This window comes from Microtus oregoni, unplaced genomic scaffold (assembly GCF_018167655.1).
Source record: "Microtus oregoni isolate MIOR12 unplaced genomic scaffold, Mior012 000046F_ref0000063, whole genome shotgun sequence".
In the NCBI taxonomy this organism is placed as follows: domain Eukaryota; kingdom Metazoa; phylum Chordata; class Mammalia; order Rodentia; family Cricetidae; genus Microtus; species Microtus oregoni.
The window spans coordinates 3,347,031-3,374,982 of NW_024543220.1; the positions used below are offsets into that span (position 1 = coordinate 3,347,031).

General features: G+C 46.2%; 1 protein-coding gene and 1 pseudogene across 1 annotated transcript; both read left to right on the top strand.

Annotated features, from left to right (window-relative positions):
* The first annotated feature begins 6,009 nt into the window (after positions 1 to 6,009).
* Positions 6,010 to 6,788, top strand: LOC121435525 (annotated as a pseudogene).
* A 5,194-nt stretch (positions 6,789 to 11,982) lies between these two features.
* Positions 11,983 to 27,640, top strand: Ephb6 (EPH receptor B6). The gene is made up of 18 exons (XM_041634804.1): positions 11,983 to 13,169; positions 20,041 to 20,112; positions 20,430 to 20,630; positions 20,894 to 20,958; positions 21,186 to 21,948; positions 22,608 to 22,763; positions 23,033 to 23,383; positions 23,571 to 23,695; positions 23,875 to 24,037; positions 24,402 to 24,516; positions 24,764 to 24,816; positions 24,990 to 25,109; positions 25,213 to 25,460; positions 25,701 to 25,874; positions 26,362 to 26,511; positions 26,728 to 26,921; positions 27,046 to 27,201; positions 27,319 to 27,640. Exons 3-18 carry the CDS (start codon positions 20,531 to 20,533, stop codon positions 27,425 to 27,427), a joined length of 3,042 nt encoding a protein of 1,013 aa, XP_041490738.1. The 5' UTR covers positions 11,983 to 13,169; positions 20,041 to 20,112; positions 20,430 to 20,530; the 3' UTR covers positions 27,428 to 27,640.
* Positions 27,641 to 27,952: the final 312 nt, after the last annotated feature.

A 27,952-nucleotide genomic window follows, 5' to 3' on the forward strand; every position in this document is an offset into this window, starting at 1 on the left:
TATCAGGAGGTGACTCCTTTGGAATATAGAACCATTGTAAATGGAATCATTACCCCTGTGAAAGAATCCCAAGAGAAGCCTCCTCCACTTTATGCAATGTGGGTGTACAACGAACACATGAATCAGGAAGCTGGCTCTGGCTAGACCCCAAATCTGCTGGAGAATTCCTGAGTCCAGAATTGTAAGAATTTTATTTCTCTTTCCTTTAGTATATGGCATTTTCCTCTGAAGCACTCCATAAAACCATGTTTGCATGCATGGAAATGTATGATGTTTGCTCCTCTTTCCCTGGATTGTGCCATCAAATATAAGAATTTCATAGCACATTCAAGTTGGAGCATACACTGAAGTTGCTTGTGGAAGGGTCTAATAGCACACACGTTTACTTCCAGTACACAGAAAGCAGAGACAGGAGGATCTGTGTGAGTTCCAGGCCAACCTATTCTACATATATAGTTCCAGGTCAGCTACAGTTACATAGTGAAGCCTTGTCTCCATTGTTCATGCCTCTTTATTGTTAGCTAATAGTATATTGTTAGATGTACCAGATTTTATTAATCGTTTAATCTGATGGATTTGTTCCGAATGACAATTTTTATGATTAATGTAACTACTCACATGCAACTGTCTGTAATAGACATTGTTTTCAGTTTGGGTAAGGATAGTTACAAACGGAATCACCAAATTGTATGGCAAGTCCGTAGTCAGTGTTTGTTCGGTTGGTTGGATTTTTTGTTTGTTTGTTTTTTTATGAGAAGCCATCCTGCTCTTTGGGGCCAGCATCATTTTAGATTCTCCCCACGAATGTCTTAGACCTCTCCGTCCTGCACAGCACCATCAACTCTTGTGCTTTTCAGTGTCCTAGGAGAGGGGAAGGCTCTCACTGTAGCATTAATGTGCATTTTCCTAACAATTAATGAGGCTGAACATCTTTGAATCTATTTATTGGATATTCATATGCTTGTATTTTGGTATGTTTAGCTGTGGAAAGCATAGGGGAGAGAAACCATTTAAGGCAAGAAATATTTCTTTTGGTTCTTGCGTTCAGACCATGGCCAACTCGCACTGTTGCTTTTGGTTGAGTTGGCAGAACATGGTGGTGAAGAAGATTTGATGGACCTCAGGGTAGCTAGGAGAAAGGAGGAAGGGGCAATGACGAGACACTCTTCAAAGGCATGTCCTTAGTGATGTATTTCCTCTTCTAAAACAAATATCATTTATTGTTATTCTTATTATTTTCTGTGTATAGATGTTTTGCCTGCATGTTTATCTGTATACTACATGAGTGATTAGTATTCACAGAGACCAGAAAAGGGTGTCTCATACTCTGAGACTGGAGTTGTGGATAGTCGTGAATCACCTTTCTGGTGCCAGGATCAAACGGTAGTCCTTTGGAGAAGCAGCCAATGCTCTTGACTGCTAAACCATCTCTCTAATCCCTGTACTTTCTCTGTCCCCATCAAATTATAAACATTTCAATTCATTGATTCTCTGGTTAGATCATATCCTTCATATTCCAGTCACTTCTCAGTGATTAGGCCTACAAGCTGCGGGCCAATTGTTTGGAGATGCTGCCATGTACAAACCCTAGCATTTGCTTTGGAGATTTATCTATGCAAATGTCCTGACCATGTTTGAAGTGAGTCATTCATCACTTGTTGTCATGGTTAGGTTTTAGAGTTCTTTATGCATTTTGACATCAGTCCCTCAGAAGGCACATAATTTGCAAATATTCTTCGAATTCTCTAGATTGTGATTTTGTGTCTTTGATAAATTCAGATGATGCACAGAAGTTCTTAAGTTTTGAAGTCCAATGTAACTGTATTAGTTTTTTTCTTCAGTGTATCTTATCTGTTGGATTGTCCCTAATCCAATACATGAAAGCTTTCTCAAATGCTTTCTTCTCACAGTTTTTGTAGTTTAAGCTTTAGGTTTAGATCATTGATCCATTTTGAACTCGCGTTGGTATTCAGTGTACAGTGAGGCCCCAACTTCAGTCTTTAACAGATCAATATCCAAGTACCATTTGTTGAAAAGACTTTTTTTCCCCCATTAAAGCGACTTGGCACTTGTTGAAAATCAATTGGCCACTTATGTGAGGGTTATTTCTGGGCTCTCTGCTAATATTTTAAGGATGAACAGGAATTAAGTCATGGACAAAAGAGAGAAATAGCTCTCAGAGAGGAGAGATTGATTTGCACAACAGTAAGCCCTGACTTCCCTTTCTAGGTGTGGAGGAAGGTCACACTGATGAGTCTCATTCCCCCATGCATCTCATACATAATCTACTAAATTATCCTGGCATGTACGTCCCTTGGGAGAGATTTGCTTTGGTGTCTCCAGCAGGGTAGGGTGGCACTTAATCCATTCTTCTTTGTCTCACAACCACTGTGTCACATGCATGCCTCTTTTTTCTTTCTAGGAGCCAGCAGGTATCAGGATTCAGGAAAGCACATCTCCCTCATAACCTGGCTGGTTCTCATTCATAGCATCCAGCAACACGGCAAGGAGGAAGGGCTCAGCTGTCTTAGGATAGCCACATTGCCAGCATTAAAAGTATTATACTACTGTGACAAGTACAGCGAGAAAAATTTCCTCCAGGTAATTACATGTTTAAGGTGATAAAGGGAGGGTTATATCATCAGTGGGAATTTAACAAGTTGTTAATATCAGAAATTTCTACAATTTAAGACAATTATATTTATGATTCTATATTTTTGTCAAGTATTTCTTGCCCATTAATTTGTTTTGAACAGAATAAATGAATAATATACCTAGTTAAGTAATGTGTTGTTTTCTGATATGAAAACAAACAATTTCACCTCATTTAGTTAAGATAATTTGAGTATCTAAGAATATAGTGTTTTATTTGAATGTGTGTTAGCCATGATTTAAAAGATTATCTCCTACATCCTCTTAGCTTTATAATAAAGAAAACGTCAGCCAATATCTAAGAGATAGGGCCTTTTCGTTAGCATAGCTACTCAAAGGCTCAGATGAAACTTTGAATATATTACTTATAGGCACCTCCTCAGTTCTGTAGATAATTCACTATTGTCCTCTTGTAGCTCCTGAAGATATGCATGTACAGAAAGAGATGATGAAAAGAAGAGAAGGAGGGGAGGAAAGGAGGTGGCAGAGGAAGAGAGGAGGTGGGGGAAAAATACAAAAGAGGAAGCTGCTGTTTTACCAAACGTGTGTGTGTTACATGAGTGTGTATGTGTCCAACTCTTAGGCTCAACTGGTTCAAATTATACACTTAATTTCAACAAGAATTCATTTATCTTGTTACTGAAGTTTCCATTGTTATTTGAGAAATTAAAAGGACATTTACCCAGAAAATATTGTCTTGTTTTTATAAATATTTCCAAAAATGTAAGACAACAGCAATTCATTGGTATATATAATAAAATAAGAAATAGCTTTTGTTACTTGCTACATGATATTTGACAATGCACTGATTCCACCAACTTCCCATAGAAATTATTCTAGAATATTATGCTCCTTAGACATTGCACTGTGCTTGGCAGCTGTCACAATTATGTTCTTTGTATTTTGGGGCTTCTTTGTTACCTCTTTTCTATTTTGCCTTTAGATGAATGAATTGTGTCCACTTGTCTTTATCTTTTATCTCTGACTTGAAAGGTTAACACCCTATTTTAGAGATAATCTTACATGATTATCTTAAGGCATTAAAATTCTTTTAACCTAATTATGCCAACAGTAACTACTAGCTTCCTCTGATGGATGTCAGGGAAGTCTGCACTTATGACATTCCATCTTTGCTATTTCGCTTTCATGTTTTACATTATATTAACCTGGCTTCTAAGATCTTTCTTTAAAAACAAGAATTTCTGGGGTTATAGAGACAGCTAGGTGGGTACAAGTATTTCTTGAACAACTGTGAGGACTTGAATTCAGGTCTCCAGCACCCACTAAAAAAGCTGTGTGTGACCCTCTGTGCCTGTAACCCTAGTGCTGTGGAGGGAGGAGTTGGGAAAATAGCTGGACTTGCTTGCCAGCCAGCTTAGTCAAAAGGAGGATGCTTAAAGTCCAGTAAGAAACCCTGCCTCAAGGGCACAAGGTAAAGTTTGACAGAACAAGATATTTCACATCCTCCTCTGGCCTCCATATATGTACATACACCAGACAGCATATTAGTGCACACCAGTGTGCATGCATACATGTGTACACACAACATACATAATTTCATTTTATATTGACATTTATATTTTGGGTTGTTACAATTACCCTCAGTTAAAGCATTTTCTTCCAAGTACAGGATAGTGATTTTTCTGACCTATATTTTGTTTGTGTTTATTTATCTTGTGAGTTTAGATGGTTTAAAGCACTTCTTTATAAGCCTTTCATCTCCTAGTTTTTCAGAGTGTACTTACCGTGTACATTGTTGGAAAATGGTCTTTAGTAGCAAGATTTTTAAATACTGAAGTTTGAAAAATAACCGTATTGCCTTTTAAAAATAATAATCCTGTATATGGAGACAAACTGTTTGAGTCTGCATAGATTAGTAATCTTCAATGTTTTGTAGAACAAAAGTTATAATTACTGGCAGGCCATCCCTCCCATTGTGTGTGTGTTGTTGTTGCTTTTTCTCTTAACAGAATAAGTCTGCAGGCATGCAGTTGCTAGTTTTGACTCAGATACCAAAATGGTGCTTCAGCACCTGTCTCCAGGTCTCTGCCAGGCAGAATAATGGTCCCCAGGGATGTTCAGACCATATTCTCAAGCACCTGCTAAGCCAGTTTTCAAGAAAGAAGATTGAAGCTTGCTAATTAGCAAACCAGAGGATCAGAGATTTTCCTGGATTATCCTGGTAGGCTCATTATAATCACAAGGGTCCTTAAAAATAGAAAAGGGTAAGAGTCAGAGGGACAGCAGGATAATTCATACTCAGGGTCGTTACATCCCTGGCTTTGAAGATACACGACGGGCCCATGAGGCAATGTTCCTTCTCGAAGCCACACAGGGAAGGGTAAGGAAACAGGTTTTCCTTGTAAACTACAGATCACAGGTCTGTCAATGCCGAGAGAAGGGCTCCAGACTTCTGACATTCTGAAGCATGGGATAACGGATTTGTATCGTTTTCAGCTGCTAAGTTCATTGTGACATTGACAGGAACCAATATGATGTCCAAGTAATTACATAAAAACCAGAAAGGATCTGCCCAGTCAATGGAGCCTTCTGCCAGAGATTAAGTCCTTTCTCAGAAATGCCCCTGGCAGAATTCTGTTTTCTTCTCATAGACCACAATCAGGTCTTATAACTACTCTTTATCAAAGGAGAACTAGAGAGGACGATTATTTAGCTTTTTAGCTTCAGCATTAGGATTACCCACCAGAGAGTTGGAAATAGCTTGTCAGCTCCTTGATTGTGTCAATTACTCCTTTCTGCTGAGGACTCTGCAGGCATCACCCCTTCATTTCTCATTCTTCAGTGTCCCCCAAAAGGAATATGTCACAGCTAAATGAAATCTGTGTGTGTGTGCAATGTTACAAGGTATAGATTAGAAAGTATTCTCTATCTACTTATCCATTTTATTTAGATGATGGGTACAATCTCATGTCTCTTTTCAGTTAGTTCAAGTATTTAATAAATATTTGTTAAGAATTTAATAATACACTTCAAATATACAAGTGATTTTCTTACATTTTTCCTTTTTTCTTCCCTTGTGTATTTGACCTTTTTTCTCATACTTAAATTATTATTTTTTATTCTTCTCTCATAAATTACAACCCCATCACAGTTCCCCCCCTTTCATCTCCCAGGACCTCCTCCCAACCTCCCATTTCCCTTAGAGGCATTCCTTCTCCATCTTTCTTCAAAAGAAGAGTAGACCTCCCAGAATTACAAACATGGCACAACAAGTTACAATAAGACTAGGCACAAACCATGATATTGGGTCAGGACAAGTCAATCTAGTAGAAGAAAAAGGCAAAAGAGTCAGAGACACCCCCACTTCCACGATTAAGACTCCCACAAGAACATCAAGCTAGAGCCCGAGCCGCCGCCGCCGCAGCCTCAGCCGCGGGCACTATGGCATCTGGAGTCACGGTGAATGACGAAGTCATCAAAGTCTTTAATGATATGAAAGTAAGAAAGTCTTCTACACAAGAGGAGATCAAAAAGAGAAAGAAAGCGGTTCTCTTCTGCCTGAGCGATGTCAAAAGACAGATAATTGTAGAGGAAGCAAAGCAGATCTTGGGCTCCTGAGAGTGCACCGCTAAAAAGCAAGATGATTTATGCTAGCTCTAAAGATGCCATTAAAAAGAAATTTACAGGTATTAAACATGAGTGGCAAGTGAATGGCTTGGACGATATTAAGGACCGCTCGACACTGGGAGAGAAACTGGGAGGCAGTGTCGTGGTTTCCCTTGAGGGAAAGCCACTATAAAGCAATAGCCAAGTGCCATTCGATGTTAAGGGGCTTCCATTTCTCCAGCTCAGTCCACTGGAATCTATTGGGTTTTGGTTTTTGTTTATTCCCTTTGCACTGGGCCCTTTCAACACAGTGAATGAATGAATGAATTTAAGAAGCCTGTCAGTGATTGCCATTAGGCTGTTTAATATGGTTACTTTTATGTAGAACCCAAGGAATGCCTTCCCCGTCTTATTTTAGCCAAAACAACTGGTTCCATGCCTTCCTCGCAGTGAGCACTACAATGGCTGTGTTGTCAATGTGAATAGCGTAGAGTACTACAAAGGGTAAGCTAATTGAATGCCTTGAAAGTATTATCCACTGGTCATATGGTGAACCTTTCTTCAGTATTATTTATAGTTGCACTTGACTACAGTTCCCCGAGGCTGGAGCGTTTGTGCCCTCACCTGCCTCGGCCAGCCTGTTTCTGTGACCTGGCAGCACAGATTTAACACTATGCGTTAAGAGCACTTTTTTTTTAAATACGTTTAATCCCTTAAAAAGAATGCCAATTAAGTTTCGTTACCTGTCATTGATTTGTCCTAATACCTCAGTGTTCATTCCTCTTACCTGCATATTTTCTTCAAAGAAATAGCTATGTTGATGTCTTTGGTCTCCCATTGAGTATACACTACTGAATAAATGTAGGAGTTTTTTTTTTTTAAAAAAAAAAAGAACATCAAGCTACACAACCATAGCATATAGTCAGAGGACCTAGATCAGACCCACACAGGTCTTATTGCCTCTTAGTCTCTGAGAGTCCTGCTCATTTGATCCCGTGGATTCTGTTCATTCGGTGTCCTTGACCTCTCTGGCTCCTCAAATCCTTCCTCCCCTTCTTAATGTTAGACAATGTTAGACATTTATTGTCTCTATTATTTAATAAAGAACATGTTTCACATCCTTTTGAGTGGGGTCTCACTGTTTTAGTCTCAGCTGTAGCCCTGAATTTGAGATCTGCCTGCCTCATGCTAGGATTGCAGATATGTATCACCCACCATGCCTTGCTTTAATATCTCACACTGAACATCTTCCAGACTCATTGTATATTTCAGTGGCTTGCTTTTCCTGGAATTTTGAATCCGTTTACCCCCTGCTTGGCAGAGTTTATTTTCATTAATCTGTTCCCTTTCTTCTTTCTTGTCTTTTTTATGTTCGAATCTTTGAAAACAGCTTCCGCATCTGCCTGTAAATCATTAAAAACATGAAATAAAGACTTTTTCTTTCTTTTTCTATTATTTTTAAATTCATTATACATACCAGTTGCAATTCCCCCTCCCTCTCCTCCTCCTGCCGTTCTCCCTCATCTCCCCCACTTCCACCCCTACCTCTGTCTACTTCTCAGAAAGGATAAGTTCTCCCATAGGGAGTCAACAAAGCCTGGCATATTAAGTTGAGGCAGGACCAATCCCCTCCCCCCTGCATCAAGGCCGAGCAAGGCATACCGCCATAGGGAATAGGTTCCAAAAAGCCAGCTCATGCACCAGGGACAGATCCAGTTCCACTGTCAGGACAGGGTACCACAAACACACCAGGCCACACAACTGTCACCCACATGCAGAGGGCCTAGTTCGGTTCCGTGCATGTTCCCCAGCTGTCAATCTAGAGTCCTTGAGCTCCCAAGACCTTGGGTCAGCTGTCTCTGTGGGTTCCCAGTCATGATCTTAATGCTCCCCCAAACCCCAGGTCATATAATTCCTCCTCCTTCTCTGAGACTGGACTACTGGAGCTCTGCCTGGTGCTTGGATCTCTGCATCTGTTTCCATCAGGTACTGGATGAAAGCTCTATGATGACAATAAAGTAGTCACCAGTCTTATTACAGGAGAAGGTTAGTTCAGGGACCCTCTCCACTATTGCTTGGAGACTTAGGGGCTATCCTTGTGGATTCCTGAAATTTCTTTAGTTCCAGTTTTCTCCCTAATCCGGTAATGGCTCCCTCTATCAAGCTGTCTCTTTCATTGCTCTCCCACTCTGTCCCTCCCCCAACCTGACCATCCAGTTCCTTCATGTTCTCATCCCCCCATCTCCTCCCCTCCACACCCCCCCCGTTACCCAGGAGATCTCATCTATTTCCCCTTTCCAGGGCCATCCATGGATGACCTTATCGTTTAACTCTTTTTATCTCGGCTCATTGTTCATTTTATCTTACAGATTCTTTAATGATTGACAGTTCTGTTGTTTGCTCATTCCTGGTAGTGAATAACTCCACTTAGCTATTGGTGCTTAATGCAGTGATACAGTAGATTCCTGGACCCCTATGTGAATGCCAAGAGATATTTAACCATTTAGAATGAAGGAGAACTCAGAAGGCTGAAGAAGTATTTCCACCATATCTAGATCCTGAATGTAGATTCCACAGGAATACAGGCTCGCCTTCCTACTATGCATTGTGGACATGCTCAGAGGGCACTTACCAAAGCTGCAGGAAGAGACTGCATCTGCCTGGAGGAGCAGGACTTCTGACCACCTGCTGCATGGGAGCTAGTGTCCTATCGCCTGCATGGACCTGAAGACAATGAACAGACCGTGATGTGAAGCCTTCATCAGTCCCGATCTGCATTTGGAGCATGCACAAAATATTGCTAATTGATATGGTGCTTTCAACTCTAATTGTGTGCATGAGGAATTGCCTAGGATTTTCTGCTTCTTTTCTAACATGGTGTCTTATATACTTATTTTAGTAAAAGGGAGCTCCCAGCCCTTCCATTCACCCTACTTAAGAACTTTCAGGGGACCACTCTGAATGATATGTTGATATATAATACACACACACACACTATATATATATATATATATATATATATATATATATATATATATATGCTTATTTGAGGGGAAATTGTCAAAAAGGATGCTCCGTGAAGGTCCCTATGTTTGCCAATTGTGGGGAAACACATACATGTGTTTCTTTTTGATAGAGTTGTTGGTTACTTGACAAATATTCTTTATCTCTTCCTCTCTCCCTAACAGACCTTTAGTTTTACTTGGTGCAGCATGGGTTTTTCTGTTTCTTACAGTAAGAATGGCCAGGTAATATAATCCAGGACGAGGACGTGTGAGCAGTTAGTGAGTGGGGCCCTGGCAAGCTGGAGCAATGATGACACAACTGTCTGTATCTTTGCAATTCTGTTCACTTTTTCCTTGCTCAGAATTAATGGGCATTGGGAACAGAGCTCTGGCTAACATGATGAGACCTATACCCTAGACGTGTTCTACTGACCTGAGAAGTGCTTGACATTCCTATCCAACTTGATTACACTGTTGATTTGCGTAGCTAAAGTCAACCTCTGAGTTATTAAAGAAGAACCATTCCCCTTGTCTTTTTGCACAAACACATCAGCCTTGTTACTATTGTTTAGTGAAAAAGAATATCAAAGTTTAAGACTGTGGTGGGTAAACATTGGAGAGCTTTGGTTTACAAATCAGTTTTAGAGTAAATTTGCCTTTTAAACAAACCAATACCTTAGTAGAATGCTGTGAAACTCAACAGTTTTTCTTTGTATAAATGGGCGTTTGGCATGTTTATTAGCAAAATGTTTAGAAGGAACAAACTTCAAGAGTGTAGCTTGGGGCCATGGTCTCTCAAGATCATTCCCTGAAGAGCCAGGCACTGGGAGCTATAACTTCTGTCTTGAAATAAAAGATCTGGAAGCTTAGGAAGTTCTTTTATTGCTTTTTGCTAGATTTCTTATCACTGAAATTACTTGTAAAGCTGTTTGTTTATAATAACATCAACTTGCATCAGCTGTTCTAAGGGGAAATAAGGAAGTAGAAAATTGCACATCTTTGGGGAGTGATAGATACTGGAGAAAGAAAAGCATAAGAAGGAAGAAAAACATCAGCACAAAAGTGGCAGAGCCAGCCAAGAAGTCATGCCATCTTGCTTGGAGTTTTCTGCTCAGGAGACCTTTTAGGCTCCACGTTTACATTAGAGTTTGTGTGTGCCGAAGATAATGAATTCTATGAGGCATATGCTTTATTAAGTTCCACCTTTCAGCTTAAAAAGTTTAAGTATTGCTCTTCTTTTTAAAACACGTCTAAACACCTAATTTGTGCCAGGTATTGAGCAAATTACAGCAAAGATTTATAATAACTTTAAATGGGACTCGTTCTGCTTTTCCGTGGCTGCAGACAACAGCATCATTCAGCAGATGCAGCCTGCACTTTCTACCCACTATTGACACCTGCTTCGGGACTGGAGAGATGTCTCAGTGGTTAAAAGCACTTGCTGCTCCTACCGAGGACCAAGGTTTGATTCCTGGCATCCACATGATGGCTCAGAATCTTTTGTAACTCCAGTTCCAGGCAATCTGATGCCCTCTTCTGGCTTCTGGGACCAAGCATACTCACAGTGTGCATACATACATTGAGGCAAAACACTCATACACAATAAAATACAGAAAAGCTTGGTTTGAAAATATGTAGATTGGGAGATAAGGCCAATTGTAATAATAAATTTAATCTTCTATGCATCCTGGTGGTGCCTTGTTTGAAAACTAGATGCCCTCAGATTTTCTTAAGAAGAAAAAGTAACTAACCACCTAAGTTTGAATTAAAAAATGGCATCTGTAATATGTCATAAATAAAAAGAAAACAAATATTTTATTTTAATAGCAATGTGTGGTGTGATACAAATTTATACTGGAATTGCTAGGCTTCATAAAGAAATAGCTACATTTTAGGTTTGTGAATATATTTAAACATACTTTAATTATGTACTTTATTACTTTTTCAAGTTTCCGGGCATATTGTTAGTACATCTAGGAGGGGCTTGAGGTATAGGGTATATGTTTAGTGAGAACATAAGCAGCATGCTAGATGGATAAAAGAAAATACATAGATGTCTGGATGATATGATGATAGATACATGATAGAATTATCTATTAATGCATATGATGAGGATTTAGGTCTTTTTTTTTTCAGTCGTTGAAAGCTTTGGAAAGAGCTGACCACAGCCCTTTATCAGAGAGCTTCAAAACAAATGGAAGAATCAAGCATTATAGACACACCAGTGTAATTGGAGTTTTAATGAGGTCCAAACGCAGGTCATTAAATTTAATCAGGCTTATTAATTGACCCTCGATATTATGAGCGAACAACCTCCTGCCCAAGTGGGGACTCGTTATTTATTTTTATCTTTCTATCACTCATTCAGCCAATTCATTAAAGCCTGTTTCTCTCTCGGTGCCTCAACGAGTTTCATTGTTTGGTTTCTTGTGCATGTTGGCTCATAGTCTATTTCACAATTTCCATTAGTTTCTAAACGCTCTTTAAGTACCAGTTGCGATCAGCCCATATGCAGCTAGCGCTTTCATAAGTATGCTTTTGAATAAATGAAAGAGGGGGATAAGATGAGACAGGGTGATGAGGGGGAGAAGAAAATGGGCCCGAGAAATTTACCAGGTGCCTGTGCTCCCTAAAAGAACCAGCAGGTGGTAGCAACACTTCGTGAGAAGGCTGCAGCCCAGCTCGGCGGGACCTAAACAATAGACCCCCCAAACCAGTCCTCCAGTTTAGAATTGGTTAGGGGTGGGCAGAAACGTTTCTCCCTACAAGTGCACCCGCTCTGTTCCGCCTCTGCTTCCAGGCACCGACTGAGTACACCTTCCACCGCCTCTCATCGCTGTGGGAAGGTTCTCTGCGGAGCGCGCGCCAGGGAGGTGGCACCCAGAGGTGCAGGGACTTGTCCGAGCCATGGCAAAGACATCAGACTTCCCGGACTCCGCCCCTGGCTTCCCTGTCTTTGAGGAGGATGGAGCCAGGGAGGGAGGTTGGAGTCAGAGGCCCTAACGCTGACCCAGATGCAGGCTCAGAAAGAGATACAAGTTTGAAGCTAGCACGGGGACGATTTCCTCTCCAGACGCCTGCACTCTCTCTGGATTTCCTGCCCTCCCGTGACTCGAGATTCGTTTCTTCGTCTACCTCCTCCTTTTTCTCTTTTCTCTGCTCACGCCCACCTCGATTCACCCCTGAGTAGGAGCCCCACTGGTTGAGTTCCTAGAGTTAAAGAGGGAAGGAGGAGCCAGGGGCGCTGCGCTTGGGCTTCTGCCCGGCCCTGGCCATCAGCCGCCAGCCAGTAGCGCTTTGCTCCGCCGATGCTCCAGTGCGAGTACCAGGGTTTTAAACATGCCTCGCTGCAGCACCCACTGATTGCCTCCTCTCGGACCCTAACGCGTGCCATCCTCCGGCCCACGTCTCCTCCCCTGGCCAGGACCTGTAGAAGGAAGCCGACCCTCCCCAGCACACGGGCGGGCCCAGGGCGCGCTTGGCGTCTCCACCGCTCGCCACACAGGGGAGCGGGTACAGGGTGCTGTGCACTCGGGTCCTAGGCCCGGAGGGCGGGCTCCGCTCCCGGAAGAGGAGAGAGAGGGCGGCCGAAGGGGCCGGAGAGGGGCGGGCCAGGCTGGGAGGGACGAGAGGGGGCGGGCCGGCTGCTTTTGCCCAGCCAGCGCTCCAAAGCAGCGGGCGTCCGAACCCGAGACCAGAGATCGGATCGTGACACCGGCTCCCGCAGGATTCCTCGGGGCCCCGTCTTGGGAGCAGCCCCTGCCTGCAGCCTGAGTCCTCCCCAGAATCCCAGAGACTCCAAGCGACAAGCAGACGCCGGCTGCAAGGAAGCGAGCTCCTCAGACCCAAGAGGACACGCACGACGCTGGGAGAGAGCGGCTAGCTGCAGGTCCAACACGGGGGCCTCAGGGGCGCAGACCTGCAAAACTGGAGGCCGGCGGGAAGGTGAGCTAGGGATTTGGGAGGTCGAAGGATACAGTGTCTGGAGACTAAGGGATGAAGGTTTGCAAAGTAGAGGATTGCTCTAGCCTGGGCCTATGCACAGCGAGGGTGGGGGGGAGTCTTCTGGGGGAGTACTGAGTATACCTCTCCAAGGCAAGAGTAGGTTCCCGAGGAACTGTCCCTTCCCTAGCCTTCATCGATGCCCGCTATTCTGGGTATCCTGGGTGTTAGAATTCTTTCATCACATTTCCGGCGACCCTCCTCTGCCTCTGGCTTGGGGTGGGGGTGTGTGTGTCGTAACCTCGCAAAGGTCAGGCTCTGAGCGTTCAGAAAAGGTTTGCCCGTGCCTCTGACTCCTATGGCATCTCTCCAATCTCTTCGCTGCTGGGAGGTGCCAGGGGGCCAATCTACATCTCCACCAATATCCCCCACCCCTTAAACCTGGAGATAGAGGCTTGGATTCTGAGCCCCAACCATAAGCACCCCATCTCCAGTTGCAAACAAAATCTCCTGCCTGCTCCTGCCCAGCTCCACCCCCTCTATGCATCTGGGTGCTTGGCCCAGCCTGCCTCTGCCCCTGCCCACTGATCTTGGCCGTCTGGCACCCTCTCTCCTCCCATCCCTGGGGGAGCTGGCAGGGGACCAGCATAGCTGATGTTGTAATGTCCCTGGCAGTGCCCATGTAGAAGAGCTGCCCGGCCTGTTCCCAATCAGTTAACCCAGGCCCTCCACCCGTCAGGGGAATTTGACTTTGGTTCTAGAAGGGGAGATGATGCTTCTCAACTGAAAGGCCAGTGGGAGTGACTGGTAGCACTGTGGACTGTCCTTGGAAGCTGACTCAGTAATAGGACACTGAGGGACACTTGCTCATAGCAGCTATGGACATTTGAAAGCTATGGGCCTTTTGTCCTGAAGGAAGATTGCCATGAATGTCCCACTGTACATACCTAATGACATATAGAAGATTCCTTTTGAGTCTATTGGTCCACTCATTGTACAAGCATATGATTGGTAAAGACCATGGAGTTGCCAGCTTGCTGGAAATAACATGCTTGGATGACTGAACATGGGAAAGGCAGGGTTTTTTTCTGGGATAGAATTTCTCCAGCACTTCACCACCTCCTGAACCTGGCCATAAGGTTTTCTGTCACTCTGTCATTCCTCACTGCACTTGGGAGGACTATGGTAACATCTGAGGGTGCTGTAAGCTTTGGCTCCCCTTTCTCTACCCCACACTCGCTCACCCAGGCACTTGTGCAGAATCTTCTTCCTGGAGAGCGGTGAGGATGGATCAGGGCTCACAGCAAGGACAGCAACTCCTATGACCCCTGCCACTCATTCCCCAGCTCTTTGCTGCTGCCTACCCCCATCTCATGTATGTTCCCTTATACCTTCTACCAGCCATCCACTGATCAAGGTACTACTCTTGGACCTCGGGGCTTTCTCTCATTACCTTTCAGAACTCATCGCTCTTGCTCATCCGTGTTTGTCCCCAAACACTCCATTATAAGCTTTTCCAGTGCCATCATCACCCCAGCCAGTGAACAGCCAGCATGCTTCATTCTCAATGGCTGTCTGGCTAGACCTAGACATTGCTTGCATCTTAAATGCCTCTCCTGTCTGCAAAGACTGGGAGTGGGAGGCACAAGTGCTTGAACGAGCTGCTTCTGGGGGACATTCTTGGAGACTGGAGATCTCTGGGGACATAGAACTGTCCTCAGCTAGATGGTCCACAAATTGGCTTCTTCGAGCTGGCCACCAAAAGATCAAGAGTCAGAGGACAGCCATCCCCTCCCTGTCTGTCATGGAGGCTGCCTTGAAGCCTCCTGGGATCCTTTTCAAGGCACCAGGCCAGAGCACGGAGAGCACTCACCAGAGGATCTCCAGGGTGCAGATTAAAGGGTAGAGACTGCAGCAGTAAGCTGAGCAAGGATTATATTGGAATTTCCGGGGCGTTTAACAGCTGCAGAACAGGACAGAGGACCAGCCTATGGTGCTGACCCCTCCCACGCTGACCCTGCAGCTAACAGGTGTGAAAACCAGCTCAGCAACCGCAAGAGACCTAAAGCCACTGGCCCTTTGCTTTGGGAATGCTCCCTATCCCTGATGGACAGCAGCTGACCACACCTCATGAAAATCTCTCAAGCCTCCCTCTGGTGCCAGGGAGCCCCTCCTGACATGTTGCAAGTATCCAGTTCCCTATGTCTCTCTTACTCAGTTCCCTCTTTGCCTTTGTAGACATAGTCCTTAGCCCAATATGGGACGGAGAAGCATGACAACTTTACCTTCTTGAGAGAGAAGCTTAAAGAACTCCCAGGAATAAAAGTTACTTTGCCTTTGTTGCTGACATTCTCTCTCCTGTTCATTCCCAGCTTTGTTCCTCGTGTCTCATAGCTGAAAATTCCTATGTTTTCTGAAATCTGGCAGGTATAAAAGGGAAAATTAATTACACATACAAACACATGCTCTATGTGTTTAGTTTCAAAAGCATCCTTTCGTGTATCCCAGCTTTGCTTAGGCTGGAACTGTAAAAGTAAGATGTGCTTATTATAATAAGAACAACACAATTCAAGCATGTGTAAGAGTTAGTTATCCCTACTTTGGGTTCTCCATCCCTAGTGCCCTCCTACAGTAACCACTTTTAATGATCCATACATCTCTGCCATTCCTTGCTTTAAGCTGACTCCTCTTATGTTATTTTAATTTTAATTTAGAGTGTGGTGCATAAACTATCAAATAAGCTGGATTTGTTCACCAAGCTACCACATTTAGCACTTCATGTAAGCATAGTTAATTTTTAAAGCTCTTACAGATTTGCTGATTTAATTTACTCTCCAACCTTTTATTCTTGGAGAAAACAGAATTTGCAATCAATATCTAATTCTCAAAAATGCAACACATCTCTAGATTTCGCCATTTTCTAAGAGAAGATCCAGCCTCGATGCCTAAGACCCTGCTTTATTTTCTTATAAAATAGAGCGAGTGTATCAGGCTTATGATCTGGTGTCTCCATCACATCAAAAAGGAGGAAGTGATAGACCCCAGAAAGGGGCTGAGGAAAAGAAAAATGCAAAGTCATATACAATGTGATTTTTGTCACATGAAGCTGTCCTGTTGGCCTTTTTCTGAATTATCATTTACATCCACATTTCTGCTGCTTTGGGTATTTTATATTTTTAAGGCCTCATGTACTTCTAAAATACAAATGTTTTCCTGATTGGAATCAGTTTATTGCCCTTGCTGAAGTCTGAGGATTTCCAAACCCTGACCGGTTCCTTTCTTGAGCTGCAGCAGAAATAGGAATCACAGATAGTCTAGGAGGGAGGGGCTCAAAGAGACTTGAGCCTGATCTCTGCCCCTTCAGCTACAGGATGCTTGTCTGTGCTCGAGCTATTCCTCCTGTACCAAATAAGGGGGTGTTGTGGCTACAAGCTGCAGAGCAGCCTTTGAAAGTCAGGTGCTAAGCCCTGCCTCCTTAGTATTCCAGACATGAGGAACACTCCTGTCTTGTCTCTTGTTTTTCTACCTTTGGAACTTGCTTCAGAAGATCCGCAGTGGTATGGCATAGTTGACAGCAATTACTCCATATCTCAAGGTTTCTTCTGTCTTTATTTTTATTCTGGCAATGGAGAAACACTGTGAATCTTTTTATGTATAGATAGGAGACGTGGTTGGTTGGTTTAGCACGAATTGATCTAACTTTTTACTCTGACTCAGCAACCATTTTCCCCTGAATGCACTTGTTTTCAGTCTTCAATATTCTGGGTCTGAATCTGAAGATTCACTGCCAGCATCAAAATATTCTGCTGAATACTGTAAGATTGTCAAGCATTTTTTAAAACATGAATGTCTTTGCTCTTAGTAAAATTATAAAAGGAAAAAAAGCAAGTGCTCGGATAACAATCTACATTCCGTGTCTATATTTTATTCTTTTGGATTCCTGATGACAAGAGTTCTGTGGCTTTAACATATTTCATCATTGCTTTTGCTATTTTCTGAATCATCTAGAGGTAGACCAGCTCTGTATTGTCATCAAGATGCATGCTAAGGCTCTACCCTATCACACCTTATCCAAGCAATTATTTTATCATTCTTCATCTTTTAGAATGTTCCGTATTGCACAACTGATACTCTCTGTTATTTTTTCTGTCTCACTTTTCTCTTTCAAACAAAATATTCTATCAACAATGCTAACAAAACATTAATTATTCGTTCTCCGTGATTGTATGCTTGTGAGTGTAAGAAGGCTCATTCTTTACTGTTTTTTCTTTGTACCCACTCACGTTCTGTGTGAAAGAAACTATTTTGAGGAATATCTCCTAGGTATAGTGTAAAGTAGCCTTCTCTATTTAAAAGCCTGCTTCTGGCATCTTCTGATCTCGATATCAAAGTACTCAAAAACCGTGGCTCTGGATAGAACCTGGGCCCTTCTGACAAGCCACGTTGTCAGATTACATCTCCAACATGTTTTACTTCACAGTGTTCGCAAAACAGATATTGATGCTGGAGCCAGCATCACAAAGATTTAGACAGCTACATAAGCTCTGAAGTTCTTCTCTAGAGCATTCACTTAATCTGGGAGAGATCCTGGCATCATGCAGAACAGTGCCTTCAGCTTCTTACAAACTGGTTTCCTACGTGGAACTGTTCAGTACCTGCCTCTTTATATAGGCTGTGGATTGTCTATTTCACATGTAGGGCATAAGTGGTGATAAGGGGAAGAATTCACTGGCTACTTGATTGCTACTCATCAGCCCCCAGGTGTGTACAGAAAGTCTCCCTCTAGGATGGCTTCATGAAATGACGCTAAAGGCTTTATCTTATCACACACATAATATCTCTACCAGAAAAGTAACTCAGATGAGCAGGAATTAAATTATAGCGTTTCTGTACATCACAGTCAAGTACAGCTTCAGTTCAACTTTGGCTGCATTGGCAAATACGACTTTTTTCTATCACTGGATGACCAGGCCACGTGCACCCGGGGTGAGGTTGCCCTTCCAATTGGCCTTGGGTTTTGCTGTTTGTTTTGCTTGCTTGCTTCCTTCTATGTTCTCTCAGTATTGTGAGCAACATGCCTTTTATTTTTTTCCTCATCAGAAATGAATGAATCCTGCTATTCTTGTTTATAGGCCACATTTGAGACCAAGTTACAGAGAAAGTCAAAAGTACCACCAGTGGTGGAGCTGGTCTTCACCATAGAAGCAGCCATGCCTTGGCAGGCTATTGGGTATAGAACTGTACCTACCAATGGCTACAGGAGTTTCCTGAAAGGGCTGGATATAGGTAAACCATAGAAATCACTCAGAGGGCATAAACACTCTCTTGATTCATTTTACTAAACAGTTACTAGTTACAGTCTGTAAAATAAATCTTAATTCATCATTAAGTTCAAAACATAATAAATACTTATGAAAGATTATTTTACTATAAAAATTATACAACATTATTTTACTATAAAAATTAGACGACAATGAAAATATTTCCCCAGTCCCTTTCATTTTCTTTTTTCCCTAATCACTTCCCTGTATCACTCCCTAATATTTTTCCACATGCATAGGTATTTATTCGCTTTTTATTTCTAATGATGGGATTGAACCAAGGACCTCACATATGTTAAGCAAATGCTCTACCACCAAGCTAAATATGGAGCCCAGAACCTATTCTCAAGTTAACAAGTGGGAGCCTACTCTACCATTCAGCACATATAGCTTTTACTTGAAAATCATTTTCATGTTATTACATGCACAGCTCATATTTGCGCTTAGGGTGTACCATAATTTCCCAACCCTCTTCCTACAGATGTTCAGTCACTTTACATTGCTTTCCCTTTACCAACAGTTCACAGTGGCTGAGGACAAAACTTGGAGTTGGGTTCAATCCCCAGCATCACCCCACCCCCAGGACTCATGAATATCCACCCTTGTTCAAACAAGTACATGCAAATTCATGATACCTGCAGGACTTCCAGAAGTCAAATAGTAGGCAGATATTGCTAGTTATGCTCCACATGCTGTATACAATATGCATTCTTCAGAACAATTTAGAGAAGAGACCCTTACCATAGCTTGTCAGACTGTGTATTGTCCATCTCATAGGTTAAAGTGATATTTTATGCATTTCAGCCTACCACAACAGACGACCACCAGTTGAGAAATGACAGCTAATAAGCAACAGAAGTGTGTTCCTCACCACTCAGAGGCTATTCAGAGATGAGGGTACCAGCGTGGCTGGGTTGTGGTGAGGACCACCGTCTTCATTGCAGACTGTCCTCTATTCATTGTGATTTCACAACACGGAGAGAGGGCTACAGTATCTCTTCTGAGGATACTAATCCATTGGTGTAAATCTTCCTTGCATAACTACCTCCCAAAGGCCCCACCTCTTAAAACCATCACACTGGGGAACAGGATGGTAACATGCATGCATGGTAAAGGCACCAACATCCCTCTGTATCGAATGGCTTGTCACTGCTGTTTCAACATGCCTTGCTTCAGTTAATGAGCAAAGAAGAAGCATCCTTCCATATGTTTACGCTATGTGCTCAGTTTTTTGTAAGCTGCAAGGGAAAACATGCCCCTCGGGGAAGAGAACCTTTGTTCTGAGTTGAGTGTCAGACCTACATAGCTCTGTCCTTTTCTAACCCAGCCTCATTTATCTTTCAGGGCCCTTATGCCTGTGTTCTTTCTACATCTGTTCCTCCACCTCCCCTCCCTTCATACCCCACGGGCCTCTCTCTTTGTCCCCTTTGATTCCCTGTCTCTGTAAAACAATCTAGAGTAGTCGGAGCAGAATTGCGGGGGGCCTAGTGAGAACCCACGTGTCCATAGGGGAGAGTGCTCTTAACGAGAAGAGACTTTTAACTACCATACAGGTCGGCGGCTGGAGGAAAGGTGCAGAGTAAATGAAGAGAACAAACTGGAATAACTCCGTCCAGACAAAAAGGGTAAGGCTGGCTTAACACTCTGCTGTCCTTCCTCTCTACGAATGAGGGCTTTGAGATAGTCACATGGAGAGGAGAGGAGAGGAGAAAATAGGAGAGGACAGGAGAGGACAGGAGAGGGGCATGGCATGTGTCTCTACAGCAGAGTGGAAAGTGCATAGCAAACTCACCTGAGTCAGTGTTTACTGGCCTCGTGCCCACAGTTGGTTCGGGGACAGTTTGAGACCTATAGAGCAGGCGTGATATGAAGTCTGGGCACCTATACCGCGGCTGAAACCGACTTTTCCTCTCTGCCTCTTTTTATCCCGAATTTTCCCTAGGAAGCAAGCTTGGCTGCAGCCCCTGGGTCTTGCAAAAGCTGCAGCCCCGCCTCAGAGCAGGGTGGCAGCCGAGGCAATGGTGGGAGTGCTGAAGATACCTCATGGCTACTGAGGACACTGCTGGGCCAGGGAGCAGAGTGGCGGGCATAGTGTGCAGTCTGTGGGTCCTGGTTCTGGGGCCCTCAGTCCTGGCCCTGGAAGGTAGGAAGGAGGGGAGGCAGGAGAGGTGTCCAGTGGGAGGGGATGGAGAACAAGAGTGACGATATTAAGGACGCTTGTAGGGAGGGTGAACAGTACTTGCATCGAGTATTTGAGACTCAGGATCACAGCCTCACAGCCACTGAACTCCTGCTGGCAAATTAAATGGATCCGGGAAGGGCAGTATTTGGTTTTCCATGGAATGGAGTGGGAGTAGTCTTGCCAGCTGGAGGCTTTTCACAGTGTGTCCCATTATGTCTGAACAGAGGTACTGCTGGATACCACAGGAGAGACCTCTGAGATTGGCTGGCTCACCTACCCACCAGGTGGGGTGAGTACCACTCTTCACTCTGAACCCACCCTCTGGCCCTCGCTGCTCCCTAGAAAGTGGAATCGGGGGAGGAAACCCTGGATAAAAGCTGTGAGTTAAGACTCCCATCCATTGTGAGGAACAGAATTTCAGGGTACCTTCTCTTACTTTGCTTGGCATTAATGGTATATCTCAGTAGAACAGACACAGCCCCACCATGTTAATTGTTTCTCCTGGTCCCCTTGCAGTGGGACGAGGTGAGTGTTCTAGATGACCAGCGTCGGCTGACTCGGACCTTCGAAGCATGCCATGTGGCAGGGGTCCCTCCAGGTGCTGGGCAGGACAATTGGCTGCAGACACACTTCGTGGAGCGGCGAGGGGCCCAGAGGGCGCACATCCGCCTTCACTTCTCTGTGCGAGCATGTTCCAGCCTGGGTGTCAGCGGGGGCACCTGCCGGGAGACCTTCACTCTTTACTACCGGCAGGCTGAGGAGCCTGACAGCCCCGACAGCGTTTCAGCCTGGCACCTCAAACGCTGGACCAAAGTGGACACAATTGCGGCGGACGAAAGCTTCCCTGCCTCTTCCTCCTCTTCCTCGTGGGCTGTGGGACCCCACAGGACTGGTCAGCGGGTGGGACTACAGCTGAACGTCAAAGAGCGCAGCTTTGGTCCTCTCACTCAGCGGGGCTTCTATGTGGCCTTCCAGGACACGGGGGCCTGTCTGGCCCTTGTGGCCGTCAAGCTCTTCTCCTACACCTGTCCCTCCATTCTGCGTGCCTTTGCGTCCTTTCCTGAGACGCAGGCCAGTGGAGCTGGAGGGGCCTCCCTGGTGGCGGCTGTGGGCACCTGTGTAGCTCATGCGGAACCCGAGGAGGATGGAGTGGGAGGCCAGGCAGGGGGCAGCCCCCCGCGGCTACACTGCAATGGGGAAGGCAGGTGGATGGTAGCTGTGGGAGCCTGCCGCTGCCAGCCTGGACACCAGCCTGCGCGTGGAGACAAGCTCTGCCAAGGTGAGAGCCTTTCCCACACCCCCTTAGCCTTGGGTTTCTCTCCTGAACACCGCAAAGTTGATTTTGTCCTTAAAATATCTCAAATAAGCCACCTGAGGAAATGACCCATTTTCCCCAATTTTACTTTCTAAAGTATACAACAGACTTACTTGTTGAACTCATCTGTAATTTCTAGAAATTGATATAGTGTTCCATATTTCCATGCTTTGTAACCTAAGACCATGAACCCAAGAAGTGACACAGAGCAGAAGTTGCTCCATTCTTGGGTTATCTTGTGTGGGTTCCTCTGTGCCCATGGGTATCTGGAAGGGAAGGGTTCATTGTTGAGATGGTAGGTAAAGGCAGGTAGGATGTTGTAGTGGATGAGCTAAAAAGAATAATTACATGGAGTTAATGTATCTTCACCTGGAACTCCTGCTTCTGGGCTTACATTGTCCCCAGCCCCCAATATACCTAGCTATGGATAAGTGGAAATGAGTTCTGTCCCCTGACTGACTGAATAGATCTGTGAACCAGGAAACAGCAGGTGGAGGCTGGGTCTCAGGACTGAGAACCCGCTCTGGGGGATGGACTAGAAACCTGTGCCCATGGCTAGAAACCTGGGCTGGGTGATTGAAGTAAATGTGACACCCATCATTTTCTCCCCTTTGCCTCCTTAGCCTGCCCTGAAGGGTTCTATAAGGCACTGCCTGGGAATGTCCCCTGCTCACCATGTCCAGCCCGCAGTCACTCCCCTGACCCTGCAGCCCCAGTATGCCCTTGTCTCCAGGGCTTCTACAGGGCCAGTTCCGACCCACCAGAGGCTCCTTGCACTGGTGAGTCCTGAACTTGGGTCAACGCAGTAAATCTGGGAATGGGTAAGGATTTGGGGAACCTAATTTAACAATGGGGATGAAAGGGCTTTGGAGTTCACTTGAAATGACTTTGTATTGTTTGTTTGTTTGTTTTGTTTCCTCCCCTACACTTTCCTTTTTTCCCACCCTCCTTTCTGGCCCCACTTTCTGACCTCTTGGTCACACCCTCTGACCTTCTTCCTCCCTTAACCACCTTCACCTCGTTTTCCCACCCCCTCCACCCCCTTCAGGCCCTCCATCTGCTCCCAGGGAGCTTTGGTTTGAGGTGCAAGGCTCAGCACTCATGCTGCACTGGCGTTTGCCTCAGGAGCTGGGTGGTCGAGGGGACCTGCTCTTCAATGTTGTGTGCAAGGAGTGTGGAGGCCACCGGGAGCCCGGCAGTGCGGGGGCGTGTCGTCGCTGCAGGGATGAGGTGCATTTCGACCCCCGCCAGAGGGGCCTGACTGAGAGTCGAGTGTTAGTTGGGGGGCTCCGAGCACATGTGCCATACATCTTGGAGGTGCAGGCTGTCAATGGGGTGTCCGAGCTCAGCCCTGACCCTCCCCAGGCTGCCGCCATCAATGTCAGCACCAGCCATGAAGGTGAGCCCTTTTCCTTCTCCTTAAGGACAGCTTGCTTCAACTCCTCAGCTCTCCTCCTCCCCATCCCTGCTTTCCAGCCAGCCTGCGTTAGACATCACGTTCTCGAGTCTGTCCTCTCCACCCTTGGGTGCTGCTGCTCCCAGAGGCTCCAGTCCCCCCAACAGTAATTCTCCACTCTGCACCTCAGTCCCTTCTGCAGTGCCCGTGATGCACCAGGTGAGCCGGGCAGCCAACAGCATCACAGTGTCCTGGCCACAGCCCGAGCAGACAAACGGAAACATCCTCGACTACCAGCTGCGCTACTATGACCAGGTGAGTCAGGAGCTTCCGCAGTGCTCAGCAGTGCCCCCGAGAGCTCTCAGCCACCACAACCCCAACCCTGCATGGGTGTTGCTACAGAGCGGGGCAAGAAGTGCCAAGATACCAGGGAGATCGCAGAGGAAAACAGGCATAAAAGCAGGGACAGAGTGATGAGTGATGGTTGTCCCTAGGCAGAAGACGAATCCCACTCCTTCACCTTGACCAGTGAGACTAACACTGCCACTGTGACACGGTTGAGCCCTGGCCACATCTATGGCTTCCAGGTGCGGGCACGGACTGCAGCTGGCCATGGCCCCTATGGGGGCAAAGTCTATTTCCAGACCCTACCTCAAGGTGAGAAGAAGTTTAGGTGGGCATTTGGGGTTCCAAGACTGTCTAAGCCATAAATCTTGACCCATCACCCTCCAGACCAGAGTCTCTGGAAACGGAGGATACTGTGGGTGACCCCTGACTTTAGAGGTTGTTGGGGTAAAATGGGAGACAGTGAATTAATACGAGTGTGTTTGCAGGTATGAATGTGTGTAATACAAGCCTATGTGGACAGTTCTTGAATATGTAGGGTGGGAAGGATGTTCAGAAGGATGAGGGTACGCGTGAGGTGTGTGCATATGGCGCTGTGGATGTCCAGGGGCATCGGAGGCATGTAGACCCAAAGAAAGCCGGGCTCACCCCTGTGACTCTGCCACTGATTTTTCAGGTGAGGTGTCCTCCCAGCTACCAGAGAAGCTGTCCTTGGTGATTGGTTCCATCCTGGGGGCCTTGGCCTTCCTTCTACTGGCAGCCATCACTGTTCTAGCTGTCATCTTCCAGCGGTGAGCCCCTGCTATTCCTACCCACCTTGCCCCAGTACCACTCAAGCCCTGGGCACCCCAGGAACCTTTTAGCACCTCGCCTATCCTTCTGCTAGTTCATTGCTAGGGAGGGTAAGAGGGTCCTGGTCAAGCCCCCTCAGTCCTCAGACCCGTGACTGGAAAGTTGTCTGCTGGGTCAGGGTGGTTGGGGGGCAGACACAGGCTGACAGAAACAGGTGTGATTCTAGGCTCTTGGTTTGCCCCTCAGGAAGCGGCGTGGGACCGGCTACACGGAACAATTGCAGCAGTACAGCAGCCCAGGTTGGGAAGGGGAGAGGGATTGTGACAGGGACTGCGGGCTTGGAGCAAGGCACATGCCTGGTGAGGGAGAGCCCCTTCCTCACCATCTTCCAGAAGTAGATGGGTGGGGTATGCCTTGGGTATTTGGGTGCCCATGCTTATAGCATGCGCTCATAACACACTGTACTCTTCAGGGCTTGGAGTAAAATATTACATTGATCCGTCCACATATGAGGACCCCTGCCAGGCCATCAGAGAGCTTGCTCGAGAAGTCGACCCTACGTATATCAAGATTGAGGAAGTCATTGGGGCAGGTATTTGAGGGGGGCAAGGGATGCCTGGGAGGGCCTGGCGATTCCTTGTAAGCACAGCTGAACACGTCCTGACTTCTTTCCATACCGGTATCTATTCTTCCAGGTTCCTTTGGAGAAGTGCGCCGGGGCCGACTACAGCCACGGGGAAGACGAGAACAGGCTGTGGCTATCCAGGCCCTGTGGGCAGGAGGTGCTGAGAGCCTGAAGATGACCTTCCTGGGCCGAGCAGCACTGCTGGGCCAGTTCCAGCACCCCAATATCCTGAGGCTGGAAGGTGTAGTCACCAAGAGCCGGCCTATCATGGTGCTGACGGAACTCATGGAGCTTGGTCCCCTGGACAGCTTCCTTAGGGTCAGTGTTTCTCGGGTGAAGGAGGGGAGTTTTGGGTTGAGGAAGGAAAGCTTACAGCTACCACATTTTCCAGAAGACAACCTTGCCTCTGCTCCTTACCAGCCAGTCCTCCATCATGGTCTTCATCCTTCATTCCCAGGCCATTTTGATTCCTAAATTTGTTCCCAACTGCCCTCTTGCACCGATATGTGTTTTGCAGTGTGCCTTCCCTATTGATGACCTCTATCCTCTGTTCTTCAGCAGCGGGAGGGTCAGTTCAGTAGCCTGCAGCTGGTGGCCATGCAGCGGGGTGTGGCTGCGGCCATGCAGTACCTGTCTAGCTTCGCCTTTGTGCATCGAGCACTCTCTGCCCGAAGTGTGCTGGTCAACAGCCACCTGGTGTGCAAGGTGGCCCGACTTGGCCACAGTCCTCAGGTGAGTTCAGGGCCTTGGCGGCTCAGTGCTCTTCAGCATGCTGGAGGGAAAGCCAGAATATGGGAACCGCTGGTGGGATATCATGGTGCCTGGGGTTAAAGACTCAATCTCATAGTGAGGAGAGGGAAGCCTGGGTTTAGAGCACTTGAGAGTCTGAAGGAAGCAAGGAAAAGTAAGGGAGGACAGGAAGACAAGAGAACCGCAAAACTAGTACCAGCTCCGACTTGCCATCAGCTCAGGCGTCATAACGGGCTGAAGAGTCAGCACAGTGGTATAAAATCCTAAATGCTCCACTCTCAAGCCCCAGAACCTTGTGCAGTTTCATAAGCATGAAGCTTTGATTCCACGCCTTGTATCTATTCTGCACGATGGTCACAGGGATGGAACGAGGTGCTGGATGTGCGACTCCTGAGACATTCAAGCATCTAAGTTGCCCAGGGAATGTGACTCTTACTATGGTTATTACTAGTTTACCTCTCCCCTTCAGGGTTCAAGTTCCTTGCTTCGCTGGGCAGCCCCAGAGGTCATTACACACGGGAAGTATACAACGGCCAGCGACGTCTGGAGCTTTGGGATACTTATGTGGGAAGTGATGAGCTACGGAGAACGGCCCTACTGGGACATGAGTGAGCAGGAGGTGAACTTGACCTAGACCCCACCTATGCTCTCATATCCTAAACCCACCCTTTTCTTACCCATTCTTATCCTAAGATCTTGTGACTGGAACATTCCAAATTTTATAGTTCCCTTGCCATCTCAGCCTCCTGCTACACCTGAATTCAGCCCATCACCCCTTTTCTAACACCCTTACTATAGTAATAGCTTCTCATCCCGTGTTCCTCTTGACCGGCAGGTGCTCAATGCAATAGAGCAAGAGTTTCGGCTGCCCCCACCTCCAGGGTGCCCTACTGGACTCCACCTACTGATGTTAGACACTTGGCAGAAGGACCGTTCCCATCGGCCTCACTTTGACCAGCTCGTGGCCGCATTTGACAAGATGATACGCAAGCCAGATACCCTCCAGGCTGAAGGGGGCCCCGGGGACAGGTCTGAAGCTTGGGGCTGGAGCCTGGAACAGCCAGGGAGGGTAGATGTAAACAAAAGAGAAAATTGAGCAGAGAGAGTAAGACGAAGAAGAAACCTGTTTTGCTTTCCCCCTCCCCCACCTTAGGCCTTCCCAGGCTCTTCTGAACCCTGTGGCCTTGGCCTTTCCTTGCCTGGACTCTCCCCAGGCCTGGCTTTCGGCCATTGGTCTCGAATGCTACAAGGACAACTTCTCCAAGTTTGGCCTCTCCACCTTCAGTGATGTGGCTCAGCTGAGCCTGGAGTAAGTGGGTTTGATGAGATGGGAGGGGAGATACTCTGATCCCCAGGCCAGGGAGCAGATCCGAGATATTGAGGGAGAGGGCCCAACTCCAAGACTGATCCACTCCTTCCTCACCAGAGACCTGCCGGGTCTGGGCATCACCCTGGCTGGCCACCAGAAGAAGCTATTGCACAACATCCAGCTCCTCCAGCAGCATCTGAGGCAGCCAGGCTCTGTGGAGGTATAAAGTCTGGTCGGGAATCTGTGAGCCACCGATGCCCAACCCAGTCCTGGACATAGGGCGGAGGAAGTACGTGTGAGACTGAGTCAGGCTTTATTCTGGCCTTCATACCTGCCGCATTAAACCCAGCCCACTGGACACTGCAGCCCCAAATCCCGCCTTTCCAACAGCCTCCCCCATATTAAAGGAAAAGAAGGGAATTTACAAGTTTAGGTGTGTCTGTGCCTCGGTCTGCAAGGAAGAGCTAGGGAGGCCTTGTGGGAGGAGCAGCGCTGCATGACAGGGTGGGCCAGTGGTTAAGTTCACTGAAATATAGAGGGAGCTGGGTGGGGATCAGGAAATGGCTTTATTAGAAGGTGGCAAGGCTCATCCCAGCTTCTCAGCCCCAAGACTGGTGCCTGCATCTCTCCATCACACACCTTCCCACAAGCTCAGTGTTCTCCATCAGTTGTCTGGAGCACTCTGGGAAGAGTTCCATCCCCTTACAAGACCTGGGTGGAGACAGGCGCCCAAGATGGCAAGCCTGTCGTT

Bases quoted from the DNA above. Each gene is read 5' to 3' on its own strand.
- Ephb6 (XM_041634804.1), top strand. From the start codon at position 20,531: ATGGCTACTGAGGACACTGCTGGGCCAGGGAGCAGAGTGGCGGGCATA. The intron at 23,384-23,570 runs GTGAGCCCTTTT...TCTGCACCTCAG, and splicing joins TGTCAGCACCAGCCATGAAG to TCCCTTCTGCAGTGCCCGTG. The intron at 23,696-23,874 runs GTGAGTCAGGAG...GGTTGTCCCTAG, and splicing joins AGCTGCGCTACTATGACCAG to GCAGAAGACGAATCCCACTC.